Source organism: Megascapheus bottae, chromosome 4 (assembly GCF_031878675.1).
Source record: "Megascapheus bottae isolate mThoBot1 chromosome 4, mThoBot2.hap1, whole genome shotgun sequence".
Lineage (NCBI taxonomy): Eukaryota > Metazoa > Chordata > Mammalia > Rodentia > Geomyidae > Megascapheus > Megascapheus bottae.
This window is the reverse complement of record NC_143512.1, coordinates 64,844,933-64,871,597: the sequence shown is the minus strand read 5'-3', so window position 1 is coordinate 64,871,597 and position 26,665 is coordinate 64,844,933. Positions and strand designations below refer to the sequence as shown.

At 38.7% G+C, this 26,665-nt stretch overlaps 1 protein-coding gene across 2 annotated transcripts in view; it reads left to right on the top strand.

The window, feature by feature from the left end:
- The window catches only part of Slc1a3 (solute carrier family 1 member 3), a 78,898-nt gene that overhangs the window by 17,073 nt on the left and 35,160 nt on the right, over window positions 1–26,665 (top strand). Inside the window, exon 3 of one of the 2 annotated variants that reach the window (XM_090332039.1) lies at window positions 5,616–5,753. In XM_090332039.1, the coding sequence (XP_090188165.1) occupies window positions 5,616–5,753 (138 nt within the window). Of the gene's footprint in view, window positions 1–5,615; window positions 5,754–6,161; window positions 6,225–26,665 lie in introns of those variants that run through there. The other variant, XM_090332040.1, reaches the window with a different exon arrangement.

Sequence of the window (26,665 nt, the reverse complement as noted above, 5' to 3'; positions counted from 1 at the left end):
CAATACCTTAATAATAACAATAGCATTACATTTTTAAAAAAAAAATTGTAACAAGACTCTTGAAGACGGTGCAGTCTAGGAAGGGAGAAGTTTGAGTCTGCGGCTGGATAGCTGTCAAGTCCACTTGAGAGCAGCTCGTTATGATTTTGACTACTGACCTACCTTCTTCATGACGCTGGCTCTTTGTGTGTGAGATGTGGCTTTAATGCTATTTGTGACACAATGTGCTAGCTGGAGCCTTGGCACCTGCCACATGCCTTGTGATGATTAGCTGTTATTAAGAATGTAAGCTTTGGAATAGATTTACATTGAATATCCCATCACTTCTATAATGAGTGGTTTCCATTGCTTAAAAAGTGCACAGTGGAGGGCTGAGAGTTTAGCCTAGTGATAGAGTTCTTGCCTAGCATGCACGAAGACCCGGGTTTGATTCCTCGGTACCACATACATAGAAAAAAAAGCCAAAGTGATGCTGTGGCTCAAGTGGTAGAGCTCTAGCCTTAAGAAAGCCCAAGGACAGTGCTCAGGCCCTGAGCTCAAGATCTAGGACTGGCCAAAAAAAAAAGTACACAGTGGAAAGAAAAAATAGGCAATTTTGTTAATATATATCATTATTTTCAATTGTGACATGTTTACAAATATATAAATAATATATATAAAATGTAGACATATATATTATATATATATATTTATTACCTGTCCCTATTTGAACCATAGCACCACTTGCAGCTTTTTGTATGTATGTGGAACTGAGGAATCAACCCCAGTCTTTGTGCATGCTAGGCAAGCACTCTCCCACTAGGCTATACTCCCAGCCCCTGATGAATAACTGTATTTTTGAAGTTCTCGAAATATAATGTTCCCCAAGATAGTCATCAAGGTGTCTCTGGGACATCTCTAAGAGACACGTAAGTGTTCAGTGTGCTTGAGACCCAGAGAACAGGATCCACTGAAAACAAGCCTTGGGCTGAAGCTAAAAGGATGCGTTGTTTCTATTTGTGTTTGCTTGTATTTGTGTTTGTTTTTGTATTTATATTTGAGAAACGTGAAAAGTGCATCTCTGTAACAAGTTAACTCATTTCTAAGAATCTTGAAAATAGACATGACAATGTCTTCCTCATAAAGTTGTAATGAGGATGAATACTGCCATTAACACACACTAAGGGACTAATCAGTATTCCCTTTCCCCAGCATAATCTTTCCTTTCCCAACAGTATAAATGACTCAGGAGACAAACCTGAAAATGGTAAGCTGGCCCCAAATGGAGTCAGAGATAAACTGATTTAAAGTGTATATGCTATCTGCTGTCATTGTATACCACTTCATTTTTCAAAACATCTGACATAAGGTTCCATCTTATAACTGCATGATTTTCTTCTCAGATGTTTGTACTATAAAGAATGTTAGGAAGGTGTGAGTTCTATACTCTAAAGAAACCAAGGCCCATCCTACAGCACCAGATACCAAGACTGCTACTTTTTCAAGCAAGGCCATCCTGTTGACCATAGGGAGAGACAAAATCTTGACATCTTGCCTCCCTGACTGTCTGGCCTTTGTTCTGTTAAGTATCTATTCAGGAAGCTAGAGAGATGATTTACTGTGCTGGCTTACTTTCCCTGCTACCACAGAGAGGAACTATTAGATTCCATGAGTTGCTAAGAGAAAATACAATCAGGACACATTATCAACATTATTAAATATTAGATAAATACAAAAGAACAAACATGGGTAGTATTTGCATGTCACAAAAGCACGTTTAGTTTTTGCTTCCCAGTAGTACTGGAGTTTGAACTCTGAGCTTCATACTTACCAGGAAGATATGCAACCTCTTGAGCTTTTTAAGCTCTGGTTATCTTTTGAAATGGGGTCTTACTAGACTGTGAGTCTCCTATTTACGATTCCTCCCTTAGCCTAGATGATAAATACACACCACCTGCGTCTTTCTGGTGACTTTTTTACCCAGACTGTGAGCAACAGTGTGCCCTCTGATCTCAGCCTCCCACATGGCTGAGATGACAGCCATAAGCCAATAGCAAACAGCAATTCTGCTCATTTTAACAACCTGTTTATGGTTATATTCCATTCCAGGGGCTATAGGAAATATAACATCACTGATTAGTGGAACATTATACTGCTGAGAAGGCAATTGGAAAACCTTTAAGGAGCTGGTTAAGTTCCTTAAGATGACCATATGGATAGAAGCACATTCAGTGTGATTTTTCCAAATATGTCCTTATGTACCAAGACAGTCTAGAAAGAAATGCACTAAAGTCCTAAAAGAGATCATCTTTGTTCTGTGGGAAAGGCATGAAGTATACAAGATGGAGAAGAGGATGGGGATCTTACCCTTGAGAATCTGACTATGGACAAGTTTTATGCTCACTGTGGTTAGGTTCTCCCACCAGTAACTTTGTGGGAGAAAAGTACTTATATCCAGTGTTGTCAAGAGCATTAAATTCCTAACAAAAAGAATCACTGACAATAATGCCAACAGTATATAGTAAAAGCCCAGTAAATAGTAGCCATTTTCTTTTTATTTGGGTGGTAGAACCAATGGGGCAAACAATTTCCTTCTATTTCCCTGCATTTCCCAAATCACCATTTCTCTCGGTGGGCGGGGGGGAAGCAGTTCTAACTCTTCAGTTTGATGCAATCTTTACTTATGAAGTTTCGACCTGTGCCAAGGAGCCCTACTGTTTCCCCTATCCTCCCTGTAATACTTTCAAGGTATATGGTCTTACACTGAGGTTTTTGATCTATTTGGAATTGATTTTTGGTGCAGGGTACTATATAAGAATCTAGCTTTTGTTTTCTGCACGTGTAAAGCCAATTCTGCCAGTAGCATTTGTTGAAGACACTGTCTTTCTTCCATCCTGTGTTTTTGGCTCCCTTGTTGAATGTTAGGTGGCTATAGGTCTGGGAATTCATTTCTGGGTGTTCTATGCTATTCCGTTGGTCCTCGGGCCTATTCTTGTGCAAGTACCAAGCTGTTTATTTTACTTAGAGCTTTGTGAGAGTGTGAAGTTTGGTATTGGTATTCCCCCAGCACTGTTCCTCCTGCTAAGGATTTTTTTTTGCTATTTGGGGTCTTCAATTATTTCATATGAATTTTGGGATTGCTCCTTCTATATCATTGAAGAATGTTGGAATTTTGATGGGCACTGTATTGAATTTGTAGATAACTTGAGGCAGTGTGGCCAATTTCACAATGTTAGTCCTTCCAATCCAGCAGTATGGAAGGTTTTTCCATTTCCTTAAATCTTCCTTAATATCCTTTTTCAGATTTAGCTATGAGCATACATATCATATATGAAATGTTTATCAAAATGAACTCCAAGAAATGGAGACAAGGTTTTATCATTATTATTTATTATTATTATTATTACTGTACTGTTATTTTCTGTCTTTTCTCCCCTTCTGTTAATTCCCCTTTTGTCATTGGTTTTCTTTGTTGTTGTTTTGTTTTGCCAGTCCTGGGCTTGAGCTCAGAGCCTGAGCACTGTCCTTGGACTTTCTCAAGGCTAGCGCTCTACCACTTGAGCCTCAGCACCACTTCCAGCTTTTTTCTATGTATGAGGTACCAAGGAATCAGACCTGGATCTTTGTGCATGCTAGGCAAGCACTCTACCACTAGGCCACACTCCCAGCTCCTGTCACTGTTTTTGATTTCTGTATCCTGTGTCTTATATTGTAAGTTCGTCCGGTTTAGGCAGGGGAGGGGGATGCACAGAAACGGTGGGGGAAAGGGTGAACTGATTCAGCAGTAATATCACTGGACACTAGGTTAGAAATGAACTATACTTCTTGAGGGGAAGGGATCAGGAGGGGGAAACCTGGGAGAAAATGAGAGAGGGGGGAACACTGAGGGTTCTGAGGACTTTGTCAGCTAGAATTTTCTGGTCACATACACTCATCCACGAACTAGGATATTGCTCTATACTTGGGAAAAGGGTATTTCACAGTTGCTGAAACTCAGAAATGAAACTGGAATTGGAGCAATCATTGAAATGAACGTTGTGTCCCATTTCATAAGAGGAAAAAAACTATTTCGTAAGATGTTAGGCAAGTGCAGTTTTGGTAAAGGACCACTTACATCCTTCAGAAAAGTTTAAGTCTCCACAGCTTTTTCCTTCATCCCCACCACTCCACCTTCACCTCTAATCTCAAGTTTCGCCTGGACTCAATACTGTCTCAATACTATGTTCATCCTCCTTTCTCTCTCTCTCTCTCTCTCTCTCTCTCTCTCTGTCTCTCTCTCTCTCTCTCTCTCTCTCTCTCTCTCTCTCTCTCTCTCTCTCTCTCTCTCTCTCTCTCTCTCTCTCTCTCTCTCTCTTACGTGGACTTTAAAAAATTGAAATCACATAATTCAATTGCAGGACAGTTTACAATATTTACAATATTGGAATAAGAAAATTGGTGGGGGGGCAAGAAAAGTAAGTAAGTTAGAGAAAGGAGTGCAGAAGTATGCTTTTACTCAGGGCCGGGAGTTTGGCCTAGTGGTAGTGTGCTTGCCTAACATGCACGAAGACCCGGGTTCGATTCCTCGATACCATATACATAGAAAAAAGCTGGAAATGGTACTGAAGCTCAAGTGGTAGAGCTCTAGCCTTGAGAAAGTCCAAGGACAGTGCTCAGGCCCTGAGCTCAAGCCCAAGACTGGCAAAAAAAAAAAAAAAAAAAGTATGCTTTTACTCAATTCTAAACATGTCAGCAGGTGTCAGTGATCATTTGATTTACCTACAAAGTTATCATGCTACAAATATGTTTGAAATTTAGAAAAAAATGGGAAAATACACTAAGAAGGAAATTGCTTTTGCTCCCCCCCCAAGTTTTCAACTGGAAATGTGGGGGTATGGAAGGGGGTTTCTGTTTCTTCTGAGGTCTTCTCTTGCCAACAGCTAACAAGTTTGGACAATACAGTTGCCAAGACAATGTCAAGATCTTGTAGATAGAGGGAGAAAATGTGGTATGCAGACAGGGAGATGGTGAAAATGCATTAAAGATAAGCATGAAGAGGTTTTAATTGGTAAAAAATTAACTCATACCATCCATTATAAGTGGTCTGCTATCAGTTCTAACATCTGCTATTGTAAAGGAATATTATTATGCCATAAGTTCATTCTTCCTATATCACCATATGTGTGTATGCCTGTGTGTGTGTGTGTGTGTGTGTGTGTGTGTGTGTGTGTGAGAGAGAGAGAGAGAGAGAGAGAGAGAGAGAGAGAGAGAGAGAGAGAGAGAGAGAGAGAGAGAGAATCCATCATTTATTTCCTAATTGAGCCCAAGGCTTTGTACTTCTGCACTAAGGCATGTCAAAATGGGTTCTTGCTGCACTCAAGTGAAACAAAGAAATTTTTCATGTGCTTAGACCAGAAATGCTTTTTCTGTGAGTTCTATGTGAAGCCTTGGATTCAGCTGAACCCTTCCAGATAATGAGCATAAAGATACAGGCACCTATGTTCCCAAAGCTATACCAATATTTACTACTTAAGAAATATATATATATATATATTTGTCAGACACAAGTAATACTTGCTCCTTTTTCTAGGACTGTTGGAGAGGAGTGGATGAAAAACAAAACACTCCATTTTCCTTCCTCTCTTTTTCTTCCTCAGGCACAATCCTTGGATTCGCCCTCCGGCCGTACAAAATGAGTTACCGAGAAGTCAAGTACTTCTCCTTCCCTGGGGAGCTTCTGATGAGAATGCTGCAGATGTTGGTCCTCCCCCTTATCGTCTCCAGTCTTGTCACAGGTAGCATAGGCGGGGTTTTGATGTTGTTGTTGGTTGTTGTTGTTGTGTTAAGTGTGCTTATTGCAAAAGATCACTTAGAAAAGCAAGTGCTTCAGGTTTCTTCTGGATGCATGCTCTGCTGTTGAACATAAAATAAGTCCCTTCAGAATGATGGAAAGGAGGCTTTGGTAATGCATGAATGATTATAACTCTCATGTTCTGCCAATCACAAGAGGAAATGGATATTGAAACAGCCACGTAATCTGTTCTGCCTCACCACAAAAAGAGGTGTCCTGCTAAAAACCACACCACCAGCTTTCTCTGACCACAGTGATATAGTTGACAACAGCGTACAACAGGTCTGTTTTCTCACCCTCTTATCCCACCCAGATAACATCTGGTTGGACAGCCTATTAGCTATTGATGCAAGAATGCTTGTTCTCAGAGCCACCAGGACTTGAGCTGGAGCCTTCTTGGAAGCCTCATCAAGAGGTAATAACCACAACACAATCACCAACTCTACTAGCCACCAACACTTTATCTTTTCCTGGTATACCCGCATGATTTCGTTTCCTTCTCCAGTTGCCCTCCCCAACCCCATTACCTTTGAGGCTGGTGGGAAAATGGGGAGGGGGGTGGGAGATTTCCCCCATTAGTTCTGTTGTCCATTGACACTGGGATTTTTAACCAGTGGAAGCTTTGCAAGAGAGGATTCTATTTGCTATTGACAGTGAGAGGAGTTTACTCCCTGGATGGAAAAAGTTAAGTCATTGCATATGGTGATCAAAAATACTGATAAAACCAAGCAGTAAAAGAAACATGTTACTATACATTCCTTCCTGCCCACTCTTCTCTTTCCCCACAGCACATCTCTGACTGGGAGAAGGAATTTTCATAGACACTACCCAACCAGAAGGGTGTCTGGGTTTGTAGTTAAAGCAAAGAACTCAGGTATTACTGGCCATGTTCTCTTTTTCCACCCATGGTGACTTTCCTTCTCTGACTGACCATCTCACCTCTAAGTGAGCTGAGACGGAGCATTTACCCCCTCCCAGGGAGTTCACAGAGATATCTACAATCCCCCTTGAGCTCTCTGTGTAGTGACAACCTCTCAACTCAACTCAGAGGTCAGGGAGAAACTTTCTGCCTAGTACATACTTTGGTGAATTGGTCATTACTTGGACAGGAACTATGTCAGATTTTTCCTCGATGCTCTTTTCTTGGCTTCTACTTGTCCAGGGCCTTAAGCAAGTCATTGCATGTGTCCAAGCTCACATTAAAGGATAACTTGCCCCTGAAACAATCCTGTAAAAGTTTAGGATGTTTTATAAAACTGGGTTGGCCTATTGCCCAGCTACAATTCTTAATTCAGAATCTGTAGTAAATGTTGGCATGAGAGCATATTTTTACTTTGCAAAAGTAAATTCTTTGCAGATAACGCTTACAGGTCAAAACCTATATCTGACATTTTATTTAGAAGAACAATGCATCCCTCTATGTCATCGCAAGTAGCAAGTGGTATAAATTTAGAATGGGTCATTCTTCAAGATCCACACTCTGAAAGGTCCCAAATTCCTGCACACTGTCTTTTCTGGGATGGGACCTGTATGAGAGGGTTTCTTCTTTCTTGTGTTAAACAGCCAGTCTGTAGAAGAGGAAAGTCTTTATATGATACCGCATTACTTCCTCCTAGAATCATCTCAATTGACATTTACCCTGAAGTGGAATTCCCTGGTGCTTTTAATACTTAATAATCAGCTTTATTGAAGGAACAAGAGCTTTGGATGAGTAATTTTGCAGGGAAAGAAATTACTCTGAAGCAATTTCTTGCTATGCTTAAAAAAACTTTGGGGGGGTATCAATGTTCAAGAAATAATGCACCTCACTACCTGGTGAATGTAATTGTAACTCCTCTATACATTACTCTGACAATAAAATACAATAAAAACAAAAAAATCCACTTTTGGTCAAATGATGGAATCATTGTCAACTTTCATATTGTTTTTAAGGACAAAGAAATTAAAGTTTCCAACCACCAATATAAAGTAAACTTGTATAATATAACCTAATTGCAAAATGGGAGTCTTTAACATATTGGACTAGTAAGAGTCTTAACTCTTATCCAGAATGTGTATCCAGGAGCCTGAGGGATATAATTTACCTTTGCCAAACAGCATTACTTCTTCCTACACATACAGGACGCCAGTCTTAATTTGTGAATGTTCACGTTCTCATCCACTGGTCCTAGCCTCCACTTTGAGTCTTTTATGGTTCATTCATGGTTGTAAGTAAAAAGACTCCAAAAGTGGAGGATAGGACCCAGTGGGAAGAGAGGTGAACATTCACAAATTACAAAGGTCCCTAGTGGGTCCTGCTATGTGTAGGAAGATGTTAAATGTGTTTGGGGAGGGGTGCAAAAGAAGATCTCATTATTCTACAAAAGAAAAGTAATCCACAAATGCTCTAGTTGTCCATTGGGTGGCATATATGGAAATGAAGTTGTCCTTCCAGGCTACTTTTTGTCTTCCTACTTTGCTCAAGTCATGGGTACAGAGAAGCAGCTGTCTTCAACAAAAGAAGGAACAGGGGAAAGTGTGATGACACGTGAGAAGTAGTCACACTGCAGATCATGTAGACAAAGGAGAACAAGAGGACTTGGCACCTGAAAAATATGACTAATAAGTTCTATCTATTGTTGCCATGTGTCATCAAAGGCCAAAATTCCCCTTTCTTCAAGATAAACTCATTATTCAAACGAAGACCCTCCAGACTTCTCAGTGTTGCTACAATTCACATAATACTACATGTCAAGCCAAGACTGGCCTCGTCTAACATAGGAACGATCACTGTCTGAAATCACACTTGTTTGTCAGGGCCACTGATATTGAGAATGTGCTGATTTTGAGCATTTATGTACTCAGCACATTGTCCACTGCTTTTCGTATGTTGCCTAATTCAACTCAACCTTTGATTCCCTATACCAAAGCTTAATTCGCCACATGGAATAAACTGTAGAGCATCATGTTTATTGCTGGTTAAACAAATGGCTATTGGAAAGGCTCTTCTTCCCCTCTTCTGGATATGGCCATCTTGTGTGGTAGCTGTCTTGGTCTTTGCTTCAGTAGCCAGAAACATCATAGTAATATAGAGGTCATGGCGCCATAGAAAGTATTTCTCAGTAAGAAAATGCTCTATAGGGTTTGTGTTTCTAAGGTCCAAAGCCTCAAGGTCTATGCTGACAGAAATAAAATTGGTTGAGAGTATCATTGAATTTCTTGGGTTAAATATTTTCTGATAGAAGTAAGGAACATGCTATGCATTTAATCATACTGAGCTCACAGTATTTTTTTTCTCTGTGTTCCAAAGTACAGTGCTTAGAACCAAACCTAGGGCCAGGGCCTAGTACATTTTTTAAACAATCATTTTACCACAAAGCTACATTCCCACCCTTCGAAGTTATACTTAACCTAAAAAAAAAACAAGTTAGACTTTTGTACTTGAACTGTGTTTTTGAGTTGTGGTGCCAACACTCCTATAAAGCCATCCCACCCTCCCCCATCTTAAATTGAAATTCTAATCTTACCAAACATCCCTCGTGTGATTAGCATTCCAGAAGCTTCCAAGGAGATCCTGGGAGAAGGCCTAATGGCTCCATTTGTACTCAAGTACCTATTTTTTTTTAACACGAATAACTTATCTGTGCCAACACATTATACAGTAAAACAGAAGTCTGGAACCCATTTTTTATTCATTTAGTCAGGATAGGCAGCTAAACTCGATATTTCATGTCAGAAATATGAGTTTGTTTGAGTGGCCTTAGACTAATTTAAATTCACTAGCTAATAATTAGACACCATATCTGATTGTTCTGTGTAGACGTATCTAGTGTTATTTCTGAATCTTTAGAAGATGTGATAAATAGTTTTTTTTCTATTCTCATTCAAAGGTGGTCATTCCCCCTCAATTACTTACTGCAATAAAGCTTTGGTGTTACCCATTTTCTGGAAGAGGGAGCTTTTGGCTTTGACTAGGTCATAGTGTAAGGGGGAGAGGAGCATTAACAACCATAGCAGAGAAGGAAGCAAAAAGGAAAGGGGAAGGAAGGAAAAAGAGAAAGGGAGGGAGGGAAGGAGGAAAGGGAGAGAATGGAGGGAGGGAAAGACCAAGCAATAGCTAAAAGCATCAGCTTAGTGAGGGTAATGGAAGAGCACACTGGAGGTAGGACCATGAAATGAATGACATATATCTTGTTCTAATCATGCATTCATTCACAACTATTTACTATGTCAGTCATTGAGCTACACACTGGGGATACTGGAATATACAAAGATAATCCTTAAGTGGTATGTTGGATACAAAGGAGGAGAGACTTTCCAAACCCCTTAGTTTATACAACATAGGTAAGCAAAACATACGCAAGCATTCCCATTCAAGTGGTTCTCTGCATGACCAACAAGAATATACAACTTGATTGATTTTTAGAAACATGATCCCAAATCTGATTCTTGTAAAATTGTGACAGCTTTAAAGAAAGAGGGCTGAATAATAGCAAATATTTACAAGGTATTATATTACACATTAGCATCAAAAATAAAAGTTGGTTTTGTTGAGTTGGTCTGAAGAAGTAAAGACAATTGGGGGAAAATCTGACTTTCTACTTGCTGCTTGCTTTAAAATAGATTAAGGAACAGTTTCCATACCACTAAAGCCACTGAATTTTTTCTTTGCTCCTGATGTAGCAAAACTACCCCTGAAGTTTCTCTTCCAGATGCTGGTCTGGTTTCTATAAGGATGAACAGGAGGAGGAGGAAGGAGGGGATAAAGAGGAGGAGAAGGAGGAGGAGGAGGAGGAGGAGGAGGGAGGAGGAAAAGGAGGAAGAGGAGGAGGAGGAAGGAAGAAGAGGAGAGGAGGAAGAGAAGAGGAGAAGAGAAGGAGGAGGAGGAAGAAGAGGAGGAAGAGAAAAGGAAGAGGAGGAGAGAGAGGAGGAAGAGAGAAGGAGGAGGAGGAGGAGGGAGGAGGAAGGAGGAGGAGGAGGAGGAGGAGGAGGAGGAGGAGGAAAGATCTTTGGAACTCATTTTTAAAATTAACAATTATTTTTGTATCTAAAATAAAAAACAGAAAAACAAAACACATGCTTGTGACAAGCCCTATGATGTGTAACATATTTAGGCAATTTCCTTTCGATGTATTATACAGTGGATTCTATAGAACTTGGGTGTCGTCCATACTTCAAGCCAACAAGGCAGACTTGCCAGCTAATGGGTTCTTACTTTAAAAAGTAAAAGCAGCAACTGTTGTAGCTCAGAGTATGGTTCTTTGGCTTCAGAGAAATGACAGTTTTATCTGGAGCAAACTAGAGTTTTGCCATTTTGTATATTACAAGAGCTGGGTTTTTTTTTTCTTACTTGGGAGGGTCTTAGACTTGAACTCTGGGCCCAGGTGCTGTCTCTGGGCTTTCTTGCTCAAAGCTAGCACTCTACCACTTAAACCACAGCTCCACTTTCGGTTTTGAGGTGGTTAGCTGGAGATAAGTCCTCACAGACTTTTCTACTAGGGCTGACTTTGAACTGTAAACCTCATATATTGGTCTCCTAAAATAGCAAAGATTGCAGGCGTGAGCCACCAGCACCTGGTAACACAAGGGGTTTTGTTGGGGTTTGTTTTGTTATTGTTGTTGTTGTTGTTGTTGTTGGAGTTATATAAGTCTTATTCTTGGGCTTGAAAAAAAGATTTAAGGGCTTATAAAAAGAGTCAAAAATCACTCCAGAGAAATATGATGGGTTAAACTATTCATTGTCAAAGGTCTAGTATGGTAGCTAAGGCCAACTTAAATATTCTGGGTACTTACATACAAGAAAGGGGAATGGGTTTAGATTTTGTCATATACAGACTTGCATTGGAATAAAAAGCATCTCTCTTGAGTGGGAATGTCTGGTTTGGCCTCACTCTCAATCTCTGAGCAATGGAAATAGATGAGGGTGGGATCTGTGTTCTGGAGTTGGTGTGAGAATTTATGCCTGGCCTATAGTAAAGTGCTTAATTAATGCTGTTATTGTCAGTTAGAACTGTCCTATTGAGTTCTCATTGTACAAATGAAAATTCAAGAGGCATTGTAGGAACGGAGGAGGGCAGGTAATGAAATCTCCAGCTTCCCCACATCTTATTTGTCTATGATCCTCACAGCCACCATTTTCTTAGGAAGGTCAACTAAAGAAACCATAAAGTTAATCAGTAAAAACATGGCAGCCAGAGAGAATTATTTCTTCATCCTGGGGTTGATTTGTTCCCTGCAGGCATAGGATTCCATTTCCTTATCATAGCTGCATAATTCTAAGTATTATCGTTGGTTATACAACTACTCTTTCTTCTCTGAGAAATCCAACTCCCTACCTAGGGCACCCTACATTCCACAGGACAGTAAATTCCATATACCAAACATGGAGGCATTGCAACTAACTAAAAACTTGAGGCAAATTGAATCTATATCCCAACTCTCAACTCCTCCTCCTACTCCCCCCCACCCCCATGGCAACCTAGAAACAAGCCAGACAGGACAGACCTTCATTTGAAGCAGCCAAGCTATTCCTCTGTGGTCTCTCTAGGGCTATCCTCAAAATGTGGGATAAGAGGCTGGGTGATGTCTATCTAGAAAGGACATTGTGAAATATAATGCAAAGAACCCCTGAATGTTTTGCATCCAGGGAAGGGAATCTGGATAAATAAATATCTTTCTCTGTGGGTTTGGCATCTGGTAAGATATAGACAAAGTTATTTGTGTCTGGCCAATGTCTATTCTCCACTTGGTAGTTGCAGTCTGTATGCTAGGTACCTGAAGAAGCCTAGATGAAGAAGACATGATTTTTGTTCACAGTGTGGTTTACAAAGATGGACTGGTGATTGCGACATTCAGGGTAGTGATAGTGTGTAGTGCAAGCATAGGAAGCAGTGTGGGGGGAGAGAACAACCATCTGCCTTGCTCTACTTCTCATGGAGCTCTTGATAGGAAATAATATTGAGCAAGGAAAAGAGAGCTTTTAAGTTCAATAAGAACCAAGACTTGGGGCCCTATGAGTCTTACAAAATGAGTAGTTCTGAGAAATAGCAAGAAGAGAAACAGATCATCACAGAGGGGAAGTTGGGAAGAAGAGGTGCTTGATGAGATTTCAGTCCCAGAAACCCATTTCAGAAGAGAGCCAGGAGACTCAAGGCTCTGGAACTAAAAGTGGGACAGGGGAACTATTGCATGAACTTGCTCGTTCAGCAAGGACTCCCATCTAGCACACCTTGACAATAGCCATCCAGCCTAGGGGATTTTTCTGTTCTTAGATGCTTTGAGTTATTGAGCCAGAGCCTGTCTTCACTGAGGTCTAGCTATAGGTCTGTTGTGTCATATGAAGTGGTAAAGGAGAAAAGTTTTCATATATCAGGGGAACGCCTGCTGTCTTTGGGGCCCCATGTTCCAGTGCTTTTTACATGTCCCTTCTCTAGATCTCAACCATCCTGGTTGCTCAGGGGTGGCATGCCCCCCTATAGTCCCAGAACTTGTCCTGATGCTCCAGCCACCATGCAATTAGATAAGGAGAGTTACAGGTCCTTGAATCTGCATGAGTTGGAGACACTTAGCTGTGAATTTCAACAGCTTCAAGTTGGCCTGTGATTTTGGTCAGTTCTGATTTGGCTCTGAAAAATAACACATACACACACACACACACACACACACACACACACACACACACACACCTTGTCTGTGTTTACCCTCCTTCCACAGTGTGGAACTCAGGATTGTGGCAGCATTGGAAGTAAATGCTTTTCTGCTGGTAATAGATTCCAGGATATTAAAGTCACAGAAGCAAGGACTTCTGGTGGTACAGAGGAGAGCATTTGTGAAGTAAACACCATCTTATGCACTTCTGACTTCTGGTGTTTTCCATGCGAAAGAAATACATTCACATTCACATTAATCGACTATGGGCCTAAGATGGAAAATTGGCCATTTATAATGTTTTTCTTAGAATTTTTCCCTCATGCTATGGTACAAAATGCCACCATTTCATTCATATGCTCACTAGGTCAGCTACCCCTTCTCTAATAGCTGATACAGGTTCTTGTTCATGTCAGTTACTGCTCAACCATGAGACTTGCTGTCCGTGTATCAGCCATCCTCAGAGTGGTTTGTAAAGGGAACTGTAGCTTTCCCTGGCACATTCTTCGCTTTGCCTAAGTCTGTCTTGTTGGCATGGCAAATAGGACCCTTGATGGCCTTTGCAAAACACTTCGACAGGGACATCTTCCTCTTTCAATGTTCTAATGCCCTCAGCACTTCATTCTTCCCCTTGGTATATTTGTATCTTGAAATGACTTCTCCAGCTCCACTGGAAGAAAAAAAAAAATCCCTTCTTGGAGTTCCAGTTTATCTTTCACACTTTCCATAAAGTTGCCCCTGCTGGTTCTTCCTTTTTAAAAAGCACTCCGGGCAGGGAGCATAGCCTAGTGGTAGAGTGCTTGACTAGCATGCACGAAGACCCAGGTTCAATTCCTTGGTGCCACATACACAGAAAAAGCCAGAAGTGGTGCTGTGGCTCAAGTGGTAGAGCTCTAGCCTTGAGCAAAAAGTACCCCAGTCCGTATAGGATGAGGCTAAATGAAAGGACCTCCAGGATGTGATTATCGTTCTTAATGTACTATGTTATTTCTCATCTCTTTTGTTGTCCCTTGGTTATTCTCATATTGTTACAGTATTTCACCTTGTTATCTGGTACATTGTATATATGATTATTTGCTTATTTGAAATAGGAAAGGGAATGGGGGAAAACAAGATGAGGGGAGGGGGTGGGGGGAGGGAAAGAGGAACAAAGCATGAGAAGGGGTATCAGTGTATGTGAAGTAATGCACCTTCTATCTGGCAAATATAACTGTAACCCTTCTATTAATTACAATAAAAGAAAAGAAAGTTGAGACCTAGCAATCATGGTTTGAAATCACCCTGGATGATAAATCTAGGTGAGAGGGTGGTCACCAATTTACCAGCATAAAGCTGGAAGTGGAGATGTAGCTTAAGTGGTAGGACAATCAATCTTGAGTGGAAAACCTAAACAAGAGCATGAGACTCTGAGTTCAAGCCCTACAACCAGCAAAACTGAACAGCCAAAAACTTGATTCATGTCTTGCAAAATTAAGAAGGGCCAGGAAGAGGTGGGTTGAGAGAGAGGTGAAAATGTTGAAAGTGGTGACAATGATCAAGATGCATTGTATTCATAAAAATGCATGACTGGGAGGGGATGGGAGGAGGGAAAGGGGGACAAAAACTTGAGAAGGGGTATCAAGGTCCAAGAAGTAATGTACCCACAACCTGACAAATGTAAAACCCCCCTATATATTATCCTGACAATAAAATACAATCTAAACAAAAAGTGTCCAAGAACAGTGCTCAATCTCCAATTAACCTCTAGAAAACAAGAAGTGGGGCTTGGCTAAGGGTAGAACGATAGCCTTGAACTGAAGAGCTCAGGGAGAGTGCCCAGGCTGAGTTTAAGCCCCATGACCCACAAAAATCATATCTATATTTATATCTATATCTATAAATCAGTGAGCTGGGCACAGTGGCTCATGCCTGTAATCCTGTCCATTTAGAAGGTGGAGATAGAGGTTTGTGGTTCAAGACTATGAACATTTGCAAACTCCGTGTTGGGTAATAGGAGAAGCACAATGGCTGAGAAAAAATGATAGGCATAGGTCAGCCCAGTGACAAGGGAAAACAGAAATAGGAATATTTCAGTCCAGGCCAGCCTGGCCATAACTCAAGACCCTACCTTTAAAATAGCTAATGCAAAGAACGTGATGGAGTGAATCAAGTGGTAGAGCTCCTGCTTAACAAGCACAAGCCCTGAGTTCAAGTCCCACTACTGCCTCAAAATAAATACCTATGTAATGTACATATATACATACATATGTAGATAGATGATAAATAGATGGATGATAGACACCCTAGATATTCTATTGCATGTATACATATACATACATAGATATATGACCTAGACAGATGATACATAGATAGATGAAAGACAGATATCCTACTGTGTGTATATACATATAGATAGATAGGAGAGAGAGAAAGATTTTGAAGATACACTAGTGTGTCACTACCTGCAGATATGCCTCCTTGTTGAATAATAAATCATAAATTTCATTATGCAGATGTTTGTATTCTATTTCTATATGATTACTGAGCGCAAAAGTATTAGCAACAAATGAACTCTAAATATTGAATTTAATTATATTAGATTTTTTTCTAGTTAAGTTGCAGTTTGAATGCATTTATGTCAAGAGTGTCATTATTTTAAAAGCTAACTTCCTGAAGGTAAATGTCAATCCAAAAAACAAAAACCCAACCACCTAAATACCAGCATTATTTAAGAAAAAACTGGAAACATTACATTGGCATTTCTTTTCATTTGAAAATAGAATCTGGGGACCCAATGCTTGATACATCTGAAGCATTCTCTTGGCATAGACCCCTAAAGAGCCAGACATCAATGCAACAGCTCTCAAACAAATTAAAATTGCATTAACACCCTAATGAAAACAATTAAAATGGGTACATATTGAATCCCATATGAAGTGGGCACATTTACTATGGGACATCAGGATCTAATGCAATGTAAGAACCCAACTGTAAGTGTATTCCCCATAAACAGTATAAAAAGGTATGAATATATGTCAATATAATTGACAATTTCAAATTTTCTAATATCATTTAAATCTAATATTTTCTGGTATTCAGGCAACTATAGGATAAGAAAGCCTAGGTAAAAATCTACAAATTAGGGCCTGGAGTTTGGCCTAGTGATAGAGTGCTTGCCTACATGCACAAAGACCAGAATTTGATTCCTTGGTACCACATAATAATAATAATAATTTTTTTAAGCCAGAAGTGGTGCTATGGCTCAAGTGGGAGAGCTCTAGCCTTGAGAAAACCTAAGGACAGTGCTCAGGCCCTGAGCCCAAGCCCAGGACTGGCAAAAAAAAAATCTATACATTAAGCCCAGCTGTGGTGGCTCGTATTTGTAATCCTAGCTACTCAGGAGGCTGAGATCTGACGATCGGTTTGAAGCCAGCCTAGGCAGGAAAGTCTATAAGACTCTTATCTACAATTATTCACAGGAAAAGCCCGACGTGATACTGTAGCTCAAGTGGTAGAGTGCTAGCCTCAACCACAAGGCGCTTAGGGACAGCATCAAGCCCAGAGTTCAAAGCCCAGGACCAGAAAAAAACAAAATTACAAATTAGGCATGGTGGCACATGCCAAAGATCCCAGTACCATTGAAGCTAAAAATGGGGAACTGAGGCTGGCCCAGGCTGCCATGAGACCTAGGAAAAAGGGGAGGGTGGAAAGGAGATTATAAAGGAAAAAAAAATCCCAAAATTGAGAGAAGTCAGTCTATTGGCTTCAATATTTTTTTTTCTGAATTGAGCACAAATATCATTACAACAGAAGTCGCTAAAATGTGTCTTACAGGACACAGAAGCCTCGTGGGAATAGCACTTGTGGTCTCAACGTAAGTCCCCGTTAAATAAACATCAACTCACTCCCCACTGAGGTCAAGTGCCTACGAAGTGTCTACACAGAGAGGAAGCCCGCGTTCCTGTGGGAAAGACACAGGGCTAGCAAGCAGATCACACGCCCATTGCCAGACAAATACTCGTTATCAGCTTGCCATCCACACCAACTTCTCCTGGCTCCTTACAAAGCAGATTTCTTTTTCTGAGAAAGTTGTATTTCTATAAATAAAATTGAAAGTGATGTTGTGCATCAATAAACCCAGATTTCTTTTATTTCAAGATTGCATTTTTTAACTAAAAGTTTCATGGGAGACACGAGTGCTCCAACTACAACCCCCAACCTTTATCTTTTAGTTTATTTTAGATGTCTTGTGCTTTTTCCCAGGATGCTCTCAGACATGATTCTCCTGACTAACTGGGATTGTAGGCCTGTACCAGCACACTCAGCTCTAACACTGTACAGACTTGCTGAGAAGCCATTCATAATATATATATATATATATACATATAGATATAGAATTTCCCATCTCCCCCTCTTAGAATATCTATAAATGTGTGCAAACATCATAATAATCAATTTTCTAAGATTTTCATCATCTCCAAAAGAAACTCTACATTTCTAGGCCATCCACTCTTCTGTTCCCCCCCAGCACTAGAAATGCACTCATCTACTTTCCTGTTCCATTGATCTATTTATGCTGCACATGTCACATAAGTGGTATATGATACATACTCCTTTGTGATTTATTTTGTCAGATGAACTCTGGGCCTTGGAGCTGTCTCTAAGCTCTTCAGCTCAAGGCTAGTGCTCTACCACTTTGAACCACAGAGTCACTTCCATTTTTCTGGGGATTAATTGGTGATGAGAGTCTCAGGGACTTTTGTGCTTGGGCTGGCTTTGAAACTCCGTCCTCAGATCTCCGTTTCCTGAGTAACTAGGATTACAGGTGTGAGCCTCTGTGCCCGACTGTCCTTTGTGATTCTTTCACTTAAGTATAATGTTTTCAGAGTTCACCCACGCTGTTGAATGTATCAGGAATTCAGTTCTTTTATTAATGAATAATATTTCATTATATGGTTATGCCATGTTTTACTTATGAACTCATAAGTTGGTGGACATTTGAGTTATCCTCATTTTTGTTTGGCTTTCTGATGTCTCTTGCCGTAATAAATAATACTGCCATGAGCATTTATATATAATCTGTTTAACCTTTTGAAGAATTGCCAGAATGTTTTCCAAAATGACTATACTATCATAAATACACTAATCCATACCAGCAGTGAATGAGGGCTCTAATTTTGCATTTCCTTGTCAATACATGTTAATTGTTATTTTGTTGTATCTTTTTCTTTCAGAGTGTGTATGACATGCAATGTCATTTGAAATGATTGGTTTAATTGTGGCTGATGGTAATGAGTATCATTCCCTGTGTTATTGATCAAATTTGCATCTTCCTTGGAAGAATATCAGTTGGGATCCTTTGCACATTTTGGCATAGTTGTCCTTTTTATTATTGATATGCAACAGCTCTTTCTATGTTCAAACTGAACGTTGGGAATTGGGTAGTAACATAAGTAACTGAGGAACTCAGGGGCAGGCGCTCTCCCTTAGCTTTTTTGCTGAAGATTGGCATTCTGCCATTTGAGCCACTTGGAACCACACCTCCACTCCTGGCTGTTCTGTGGTTAATTGGAGATAAGACTCTCATGGAATTTTCTTCCAGGGTTAGTTTTGAACAACCGTCCTCAGATCTGGGCTTCCTGAGTATCTCTACGATTATAGGTTGAGCCCCTGGCATCTGGCCAAATTTGTACATTTTTATTATTATGTGACAATCACTGATTGGCTTGTCATAGTCTAATTATGGTCATTCTTCAGAAAGATTATTTACTGAGAAAATACTATAATGAAATACCAAATTATAATGCAAGCACTAAATAATACAGCCAGTAAACAAATTATAATTTAATAAAACCAGAAAATATCAGTTCTGAACTAATGTGCTTTTTTTTCACCAGTCCTGGGCCTTGAACTCGGGGTCTGAGCATTGTCCTTGGGCTTTCTCAAGGCTAGAGCTCTACCTCTTGAGCCACAGCAACACTTCCGGCTTGTTTGTCTATGGATATGGTACCAAGGAATCAAACCTGGTCTTTGTGCATGCTAGGCAAGCACTCTACCACTAGGCCAAACTCCTGGCCCTAATTTACATTTTTTAAATAATACTCCTCCCTCAAAAAAAAAAAAACAGGCTATAAGTCTATAGACATAATGTTTTATTCCATAAATTAATATGTTTCTATGATATACAAACCCTTAGCCTAATTTTGATTAAGTTCTAAATACTAAGTCCCAGTGATTGTAAATAGAGATTCCCTTCTTGAACACTTGTTTGTTAAACTTGTCATTTAAAATATGATATAAAATCAACATTAATCAATTCTTTAATTAAAAAAATACAGGGAATAATTAGATGGAATTATCCAACAAAAGAAGACTTGCTTTAGTCAGGAGAGGTTTGTGTTTTAGTTAAAATCTAGAGGTTAAAAGATAATATATATTCTGTACATTATAATTTTATATTTCAAAATAAGCAAAATTAAAATGTTAAGTCTTTGGCTACATTAAGATAATTTCTGAAATCTTTTAAAATATAGATAAACTTAGCAACTAAAACATTTTGTTCTATCAAAAATATAATGTAGCAATAACGAATAAAAATAAAGTTAACTTTCAAAGTAATGCAATTGATATGGCAGTTTTAACACAATAAACTATGTACTTAAAAGTGATTAAAGTGATAAGTTTTATTTTGTGTTTTGTTACCACAATTCTAGGTAAAAAGCTAACATGGGCAGGAAAATCCATGAGACTCTTATCTCCACTTAACCACCAAGAAGCCAGAAATGGAGCTGTGGCTTAAGGGGTAGAGCGCTAGCTTTGAGTGAGAAAAATATTAATTCAAAGACACCTAGGATCTGAGTTCAAGCCCCAGGACTGGCACATTAAATTAATGAGTTAATTTAATGTAATATTTTAATGTTCCTTCTCATAAAAGGACCATCTAAATGTTTATTTGTTATCAATCTAACCTACTACAGTCAAGATAATTTAGTTGATATCTGGTTTTGACGCAGTGTTTCCAAAGCTTAGACTTAGAGAGTCTTCGCCCCATTTTGGATTTAAACTCTGAGTGGAGCTCATTCAGATTCTTGGGTTGTCCAGAAACTTAGCTCTCAGGGGCAGGGATCAGCTATCTCTGTAAGGTGAGACATTCTTCAGCCACCCCTGGGTTGCCTAGAGGAGATGGTTGGGGGCCTGAATAGAAGTGAGGAAAGACAGAGATTGCAGAGCTAGGGCCTCTGGGTCACACACCAAGTTCCCATTCAGGAATGTGCATGCCAAAACTCAAGTGCTGATGCAAAGCTCACTGGTATGAAATGGATTTGCTAGGGCCTGGTCTCCTGGTACAGCTTGATTCACAGAACAACTTTGTTGCTAGAAGTTCTGTTTAAGTCTTTTAAAATGGTATCTGATGGCATAGTCACAATTATGCTACTTACAATGTGTTATCATTCCAAGCCTGTTCTGTTCTACTCAGAAAGGAAATGTTTGCTCTCTCTAGGAGTCCGTTCTTCTGTATCTGCAAGAAGAGACCCTCGAGTTAAGTTCTTTTGGGGATTTTCCCTTTTGAAAGCAAAAGTAAGACCTCAAACCATAGTCTTAAACCCTATAACTTTGAGGAATGACCTCACACTGCCTCCTGATCATCAATGAGAAAATACTAAAGTCAATCTAGCCCAAAAGGCTTTATTTATGACCATTATTGATAATTTTGTTTGTTTCATTCAGTTCCTATCTCATGTCTTGAATTCCCAGAAGCATAGAAAACTTAGTTGATGATTTGGTTTAATGTTGTCTACATAACTGCAAAATGTTATTCTTTGAAAAAAACTATAGACCAAGCAACTACATGCATTTACCTTCAAATCCTGTTTTATATATAAAAGTTTAGTTATCCCTTAGTATTCAAAGCTCATTGGTTGCAATTTGATGTTCCTTTAAATATCAAAATATGCATGTGCTTAAATCGCTTATATAAAATACTGTTATATTTGCATATGATCTATATGCATTCTCCCAAATATTTTAAATTCTCTTTAGATTACTAACAACATATAATATAAATGCCATATAAATAGCTATTATATCATATTACTTGAAGAATTTTTTTAAGTTTTTACATACTCAGTACAAATGAATTTTTTTCTAAATATTTCTTTTTTCCTTTCTTTTCTTTTCTTTTTTTTTTTCCAGTTCTGGGGCTTGAACTCAGGGCTTGGGCACTGCCCTTGAGCTTTGTCAAGGCTAGTACTCTACCATTTGAATCACAGCACTACTTCCAGCTTTTTCTGTTATGTGTTATTGAGGAAACGAACTCGGGGCTCTGTGCATGCTAGGCAAGCACTCTACCACTAGGCCACACTCCCAGCCTCTTTCTAAATATTTTCTGTCCACAACTGGCTGAAATCCAGGGAGGCAGACCTTACAAATACCAGTGCCTGGTGCTACATATACTTGAATACAAGTCATTCCTTTACTTTCATTAAAGAAAAATCTCAGAAAACACTTTGGTGTTTAAGCTACTAAATAATTAAGCTACTAAATAATCTCTCAAGATCCAGGACTGTGATATGAACGAGGTGAAATCAAGGAGCACTGTCATCCTTCAAAACCTCTGCTGTGTGACTGGCAGAGGCAGGATGGGTATCAGACCAGTGATGCTCTGGAATGTGAAGAGATCAAGTCTGACTCGGACTTCTCCTTGCTAACAAGGACAGGCTGCTTTTCCATGAACCATTGATTTCTTCTGTTTATTTTGCTTTTTCAGATTATCTTTAGAGTGTTGAAATCAACACAAGGGTCATCATAAAATACCAAACCTCAAAAAAGCTAACAAAGTAGTCTGCATGTTTTGGAAATCTCAGTGTTAAATATTGCCTGCCCACCATGGTTGGGACAGACAAGATTCAAAACCACTTCATGATATGTGTATCAGTGTTGTTCTTTCACCCTGTGGCAAATGTATGGTGGCTCTGTGCCACTGTCATTTCCAAGTTTGAACTACCTGCAGGTAAACAGCCCACCTGGCTTTGCGTTCAGCTTTGTATTCAGGCTCTTCAACTTGAGCCACACAAGCCTCTGCTCATGTTGATAAGACTCACTTAACCTCCTTGGGCAAGATGGGATTGTTCCTTTGCAAGGCCCTATGTCTCCCAGGAAAAATTCTACTAGATGGTCCCTACTTTTTGCAAGCTTTCTCTTTCAAAGTACTCACCAATGATGCTGAAAGAGATATTTCTGAAAAAGAAGTATTATCTGAAATTTTGCAGGTATAAGTCATTTCTGCCTTAGTGGAGTAGACTGTGGTATGAAGAAAACAGATCTGCTGGCAAGAACTTGAAAGCATACTGTGATCACCAGAGGTTAATTGTTCTACTGGGGCATCAAAGTCTTGGAGAGAAGTGGGTTGGTTTCATGGGATATATCTGATTCAAATTCTATTTCAAAACTCTGCTATCATCAGCCAAGTTGTTTCTATTCTAATAAAAAAATAAATCCTGTATGACAATGTGTTGTAAAATACATTCTCGTTTGTTTTTCTCTAATTATTCAGTTGGAAATATATAATTCTCCCACTCTCTTTCTCTCTTTTCTTTCTCTCTAACTTCAAATATGAGTTGAATTTGTTCATTTCCCTCTTAAAATAACTCTCTGAGCCCTGTAAGTTCTCAGCAAACACTTACTGTTGACCAATTTCTATTTTCAGCCACATGCCATTCGTAGAACAGCCTACTAAAAGGAGTAGAATGAAATAATTTAACTACGTTCAGTGTACAAAAGCAAAATTAGCTACCATGATTGGCACTGAAGCAAAGTATTCTTGAGCCTTCCAAATAAATGCTTTGACTTTTGACATTCAATCAAGATATGCTCAAATTCAAACATAGTTTCAATTAAAGTGAACGTTCCTTAGGAATTTAAAAGAATTCCAAATGGCTCAGAAGGTAGAAAAGGGCTCAGATCAAATGTATCCTGAGCAAATTTACTCAGATCTTTGACAAGTTATTTCTGCCATTCTACCCATGAGTCAAATCAAGGGACTTACAAAATATTAAGATAGAATAGGTGATTCTTTCATGAATGAAGAATTGCGACAACACTAGAAAAAGAGAAACTGTGGTCAAATTTTGATGGGAGGAAATTTCTTTAACCAACATCCATACTTTAAGAATACATTTTATTTTATTTTATAACTGCAATCAATATTTGTGAAAAGGCAGGCAGATACCACAACTATTACAGCTTAGCGCAATTTTTTATTATAATTTCTTTCACTAACCTTGTGACTTTATTTTTCATTTATTCCAATATTTATTTGAAGAAAACTATTATCAACTACAAGTTTGTAGTGAGCATTTTGTACTCCTGATAGTTGAATGTTTTGTTTCGTTGTTCTTTATTTACTATTTCATTTTTTATCTTGTTACTTTTTTTTTTTGCTTGTTTGTTTGTTTGTTTTGCCAGTCCTGGGCCTGAGCACTGTCCTTGGACTTTCTCAAGGCTAGAGCTCTACCACTTGAGCCTCAGCACCACTTCCAGCTTTTTTTTCTATGTATGTGGTACCGAGGAATCGAACCTGGGTCTTCATGCATGCTAGGCAAGCACGCTACCACTAGGCCAAACTCCCAGCCCTTGTTACTTGTTTTTTGACTCATCTAGTATTTCTGAATCATCTTGTATTTCCTATATAATCAGAGTTAGAAATTCCCTGTGATCCTTGAGATATGTCTGCTTAAGGCTTTAACTAACATGAAGCTCATTATTTGTCTCATACTTGTGTTTCTTTGGAAGTTCGAATACAAATTCAACTCTTATTTGAAATGAGAGAGAGAGAGAGAGAGAGAGAGAGAGAGAGAGAGAGAGAGAGAGAGAGACAGAGAGAGACAGAGAGAGACAGAGAGAGACAGAGAGAGACAGAGAGAGACAGAGAGAGGAAAAGAGAGGGTGAGTTATATATTTCCAATTGAATAATTAGAGAAAAATAAATTAAAATGTATTTTATAATACATTGTCCCACACTAGAATCTGGGTTTTTTTTATTAGAATAGAAACAACTTAGCCAATGATATTAGAGTTTTAAAATAGAAAAAATTTTAATCAGAGATATCCATGTGTAAAAAAGTAGTGTTTTGTTTTTCTAAATACCTTCCCATTAAAAGGAAAAACCCTTTTTAAAGGGTACAACCCAACATTGAAAGTAAGTGAAAACAGAAAATACAAAGGTTTCTCTGTTGAATTGTTTCTGTTTTGCTTTTAGTTTTTACCTATACACAAGACTGTGTGACTTCAAGTTAAGAATTTTTCAAGGAAATTTCAGAGTTGTTTCCAAAACACTTTTCTTTTAAAAGCAATGATTAATTTGGAACACAGTCTATAATTCAACCCCACAAAATCTGCTATGTTGGCCCATAATCAGTCAAACCTTTGTACAATTTCCAAATGCATCTGAGCCTCATTCCAGGCTTAGTATAATTTGAGAACTTAACTTATATGTCCCCTGGCTAAAGAGTATTATGGGTTTGGTAGGTTTTATTCACTCACCATGTTCTTGTTAAACATCTCCGCTGATCTAGAGACACTGAGTTACTGATATCAACTTCTACATGTGCAAACTCACACTCAAAAAGTGCACTCTTTGGGAGCACTTGAAACTTTTTCAGCTATGAGCAGGTTCTTCAGTGTAAGCAGTCTTTAGAGATAACCATTCTTGCTATTTTTCCCTCTGACCACATGCATTGTACAGGATTTTGACCGCTTATGACACCCCCTGCATTAATAACCTTGATTCAAGAAAAAAATTGTATGAAAACCCAAAAATATCTAAGAAAACTTCCAAAAATAAATAACTGTATACTACCTATAATGAACATTCCTGGCTTTACAATGCTATTATTATATTCTCTTTGTATGTTTAATTGTAAGTTTCAAGTCCATCTTAGCTGGATGAAATTACTTGATTGACTCCTTGAGAAAAGATGCTGTTAAATTTTCATTAGTGTTAGAATATACCCAGATTTAAAAAAATGAATTATTGATGTAAATTCCCACTTTTAGGTTTTCTGAAAACATACACGATCCTTTGTTTAGTGGCAAGTACACAATGGAAAAATGACATCAAGAGCAAGGTGGTAGCCCTCTTTGTTAAAAAAGAAAGCTATTTCTGTCTATTCAGGAACTTCATTCCCGCAGGTTTATTTTAAGACAATTCCTGACTGTGTTGAAAAGGCAATGTATAGTATACTTGCAGGAAAACAAAAAAGAAAAGAAATATCTAGATTGGTAGTTCTCAGGTTTCTTCCAGTCCAATATATTTGAAGGATTAAAAGAAATAAACACTCTCCCAAGTAGTTAATGCAGCCTCTTGCTTTGTTTTTATTGTTAGTTGGAAGTGGCAAAAGGATCTATGTAAATTTCTATGTGTGTTTAAAAAAAAAAAGCTCTACAGCTTATTCTGTTACTCTAATACTTATTTCTCCCATTCTTTAACCTCTGCATGAGATGAGATGTGCCTGTTGAAACTCTCCATGTGTGTTTTCTAAGAATAATGAATAATTGTAATGTAGAAGCCCAGGAAAATGGGAACTAAATTCTGTGTGAACTTGCTCATGCTCTCTACCTTGATTCTAATTGGAATGAAACCTTCTCTCTAGAAAACAGAATAAGAAAATAAGAAAGGCTGAAGGAGTCTGATTTCTGTTGGACTCACTTAGCAGTCTCTAAACCAACATTCTTTTCCTTAAACATAACTATAATGCCCATTACTACAATGTAACAATAATTCTTTTTTAAATTATTATGTATCAGTACTGGTTTCAAAAGTTTCCATTCCTCCTTTTGTTTCTTTTCTAGTTTGATGGCTTGAATCAAGCCATATTCATACATTAGATCTGTTTGGCAAAGTTTATTCACCTATGAGAAATAGTTGGAATGTTCTCTCTCCCCCCCCCCCCTCTCTCTCTCTCTCTCTCTCTCTCTCTCTCTCTCTTTCCACACACATACACACATCTATCTTCCCTACTGTCCTACTTTTTTGCTTTATAATTTGTTAAATAAACCAGATTGTTCATCATATAAGATTCACGCTCTGTAATCTGGATTTGGGTGATGTTATCTGCATAATGTTGATTAACATTGCCCTTTAACCATTGTTTGATAGTCCAGAGGTACAGAGAAGCAATAGAACTTTTTGCAGCTGACAGGGGATTTGAAGAACATCAAGTATGACAGCTTTTCAGAGCTGATAAAAGTTGG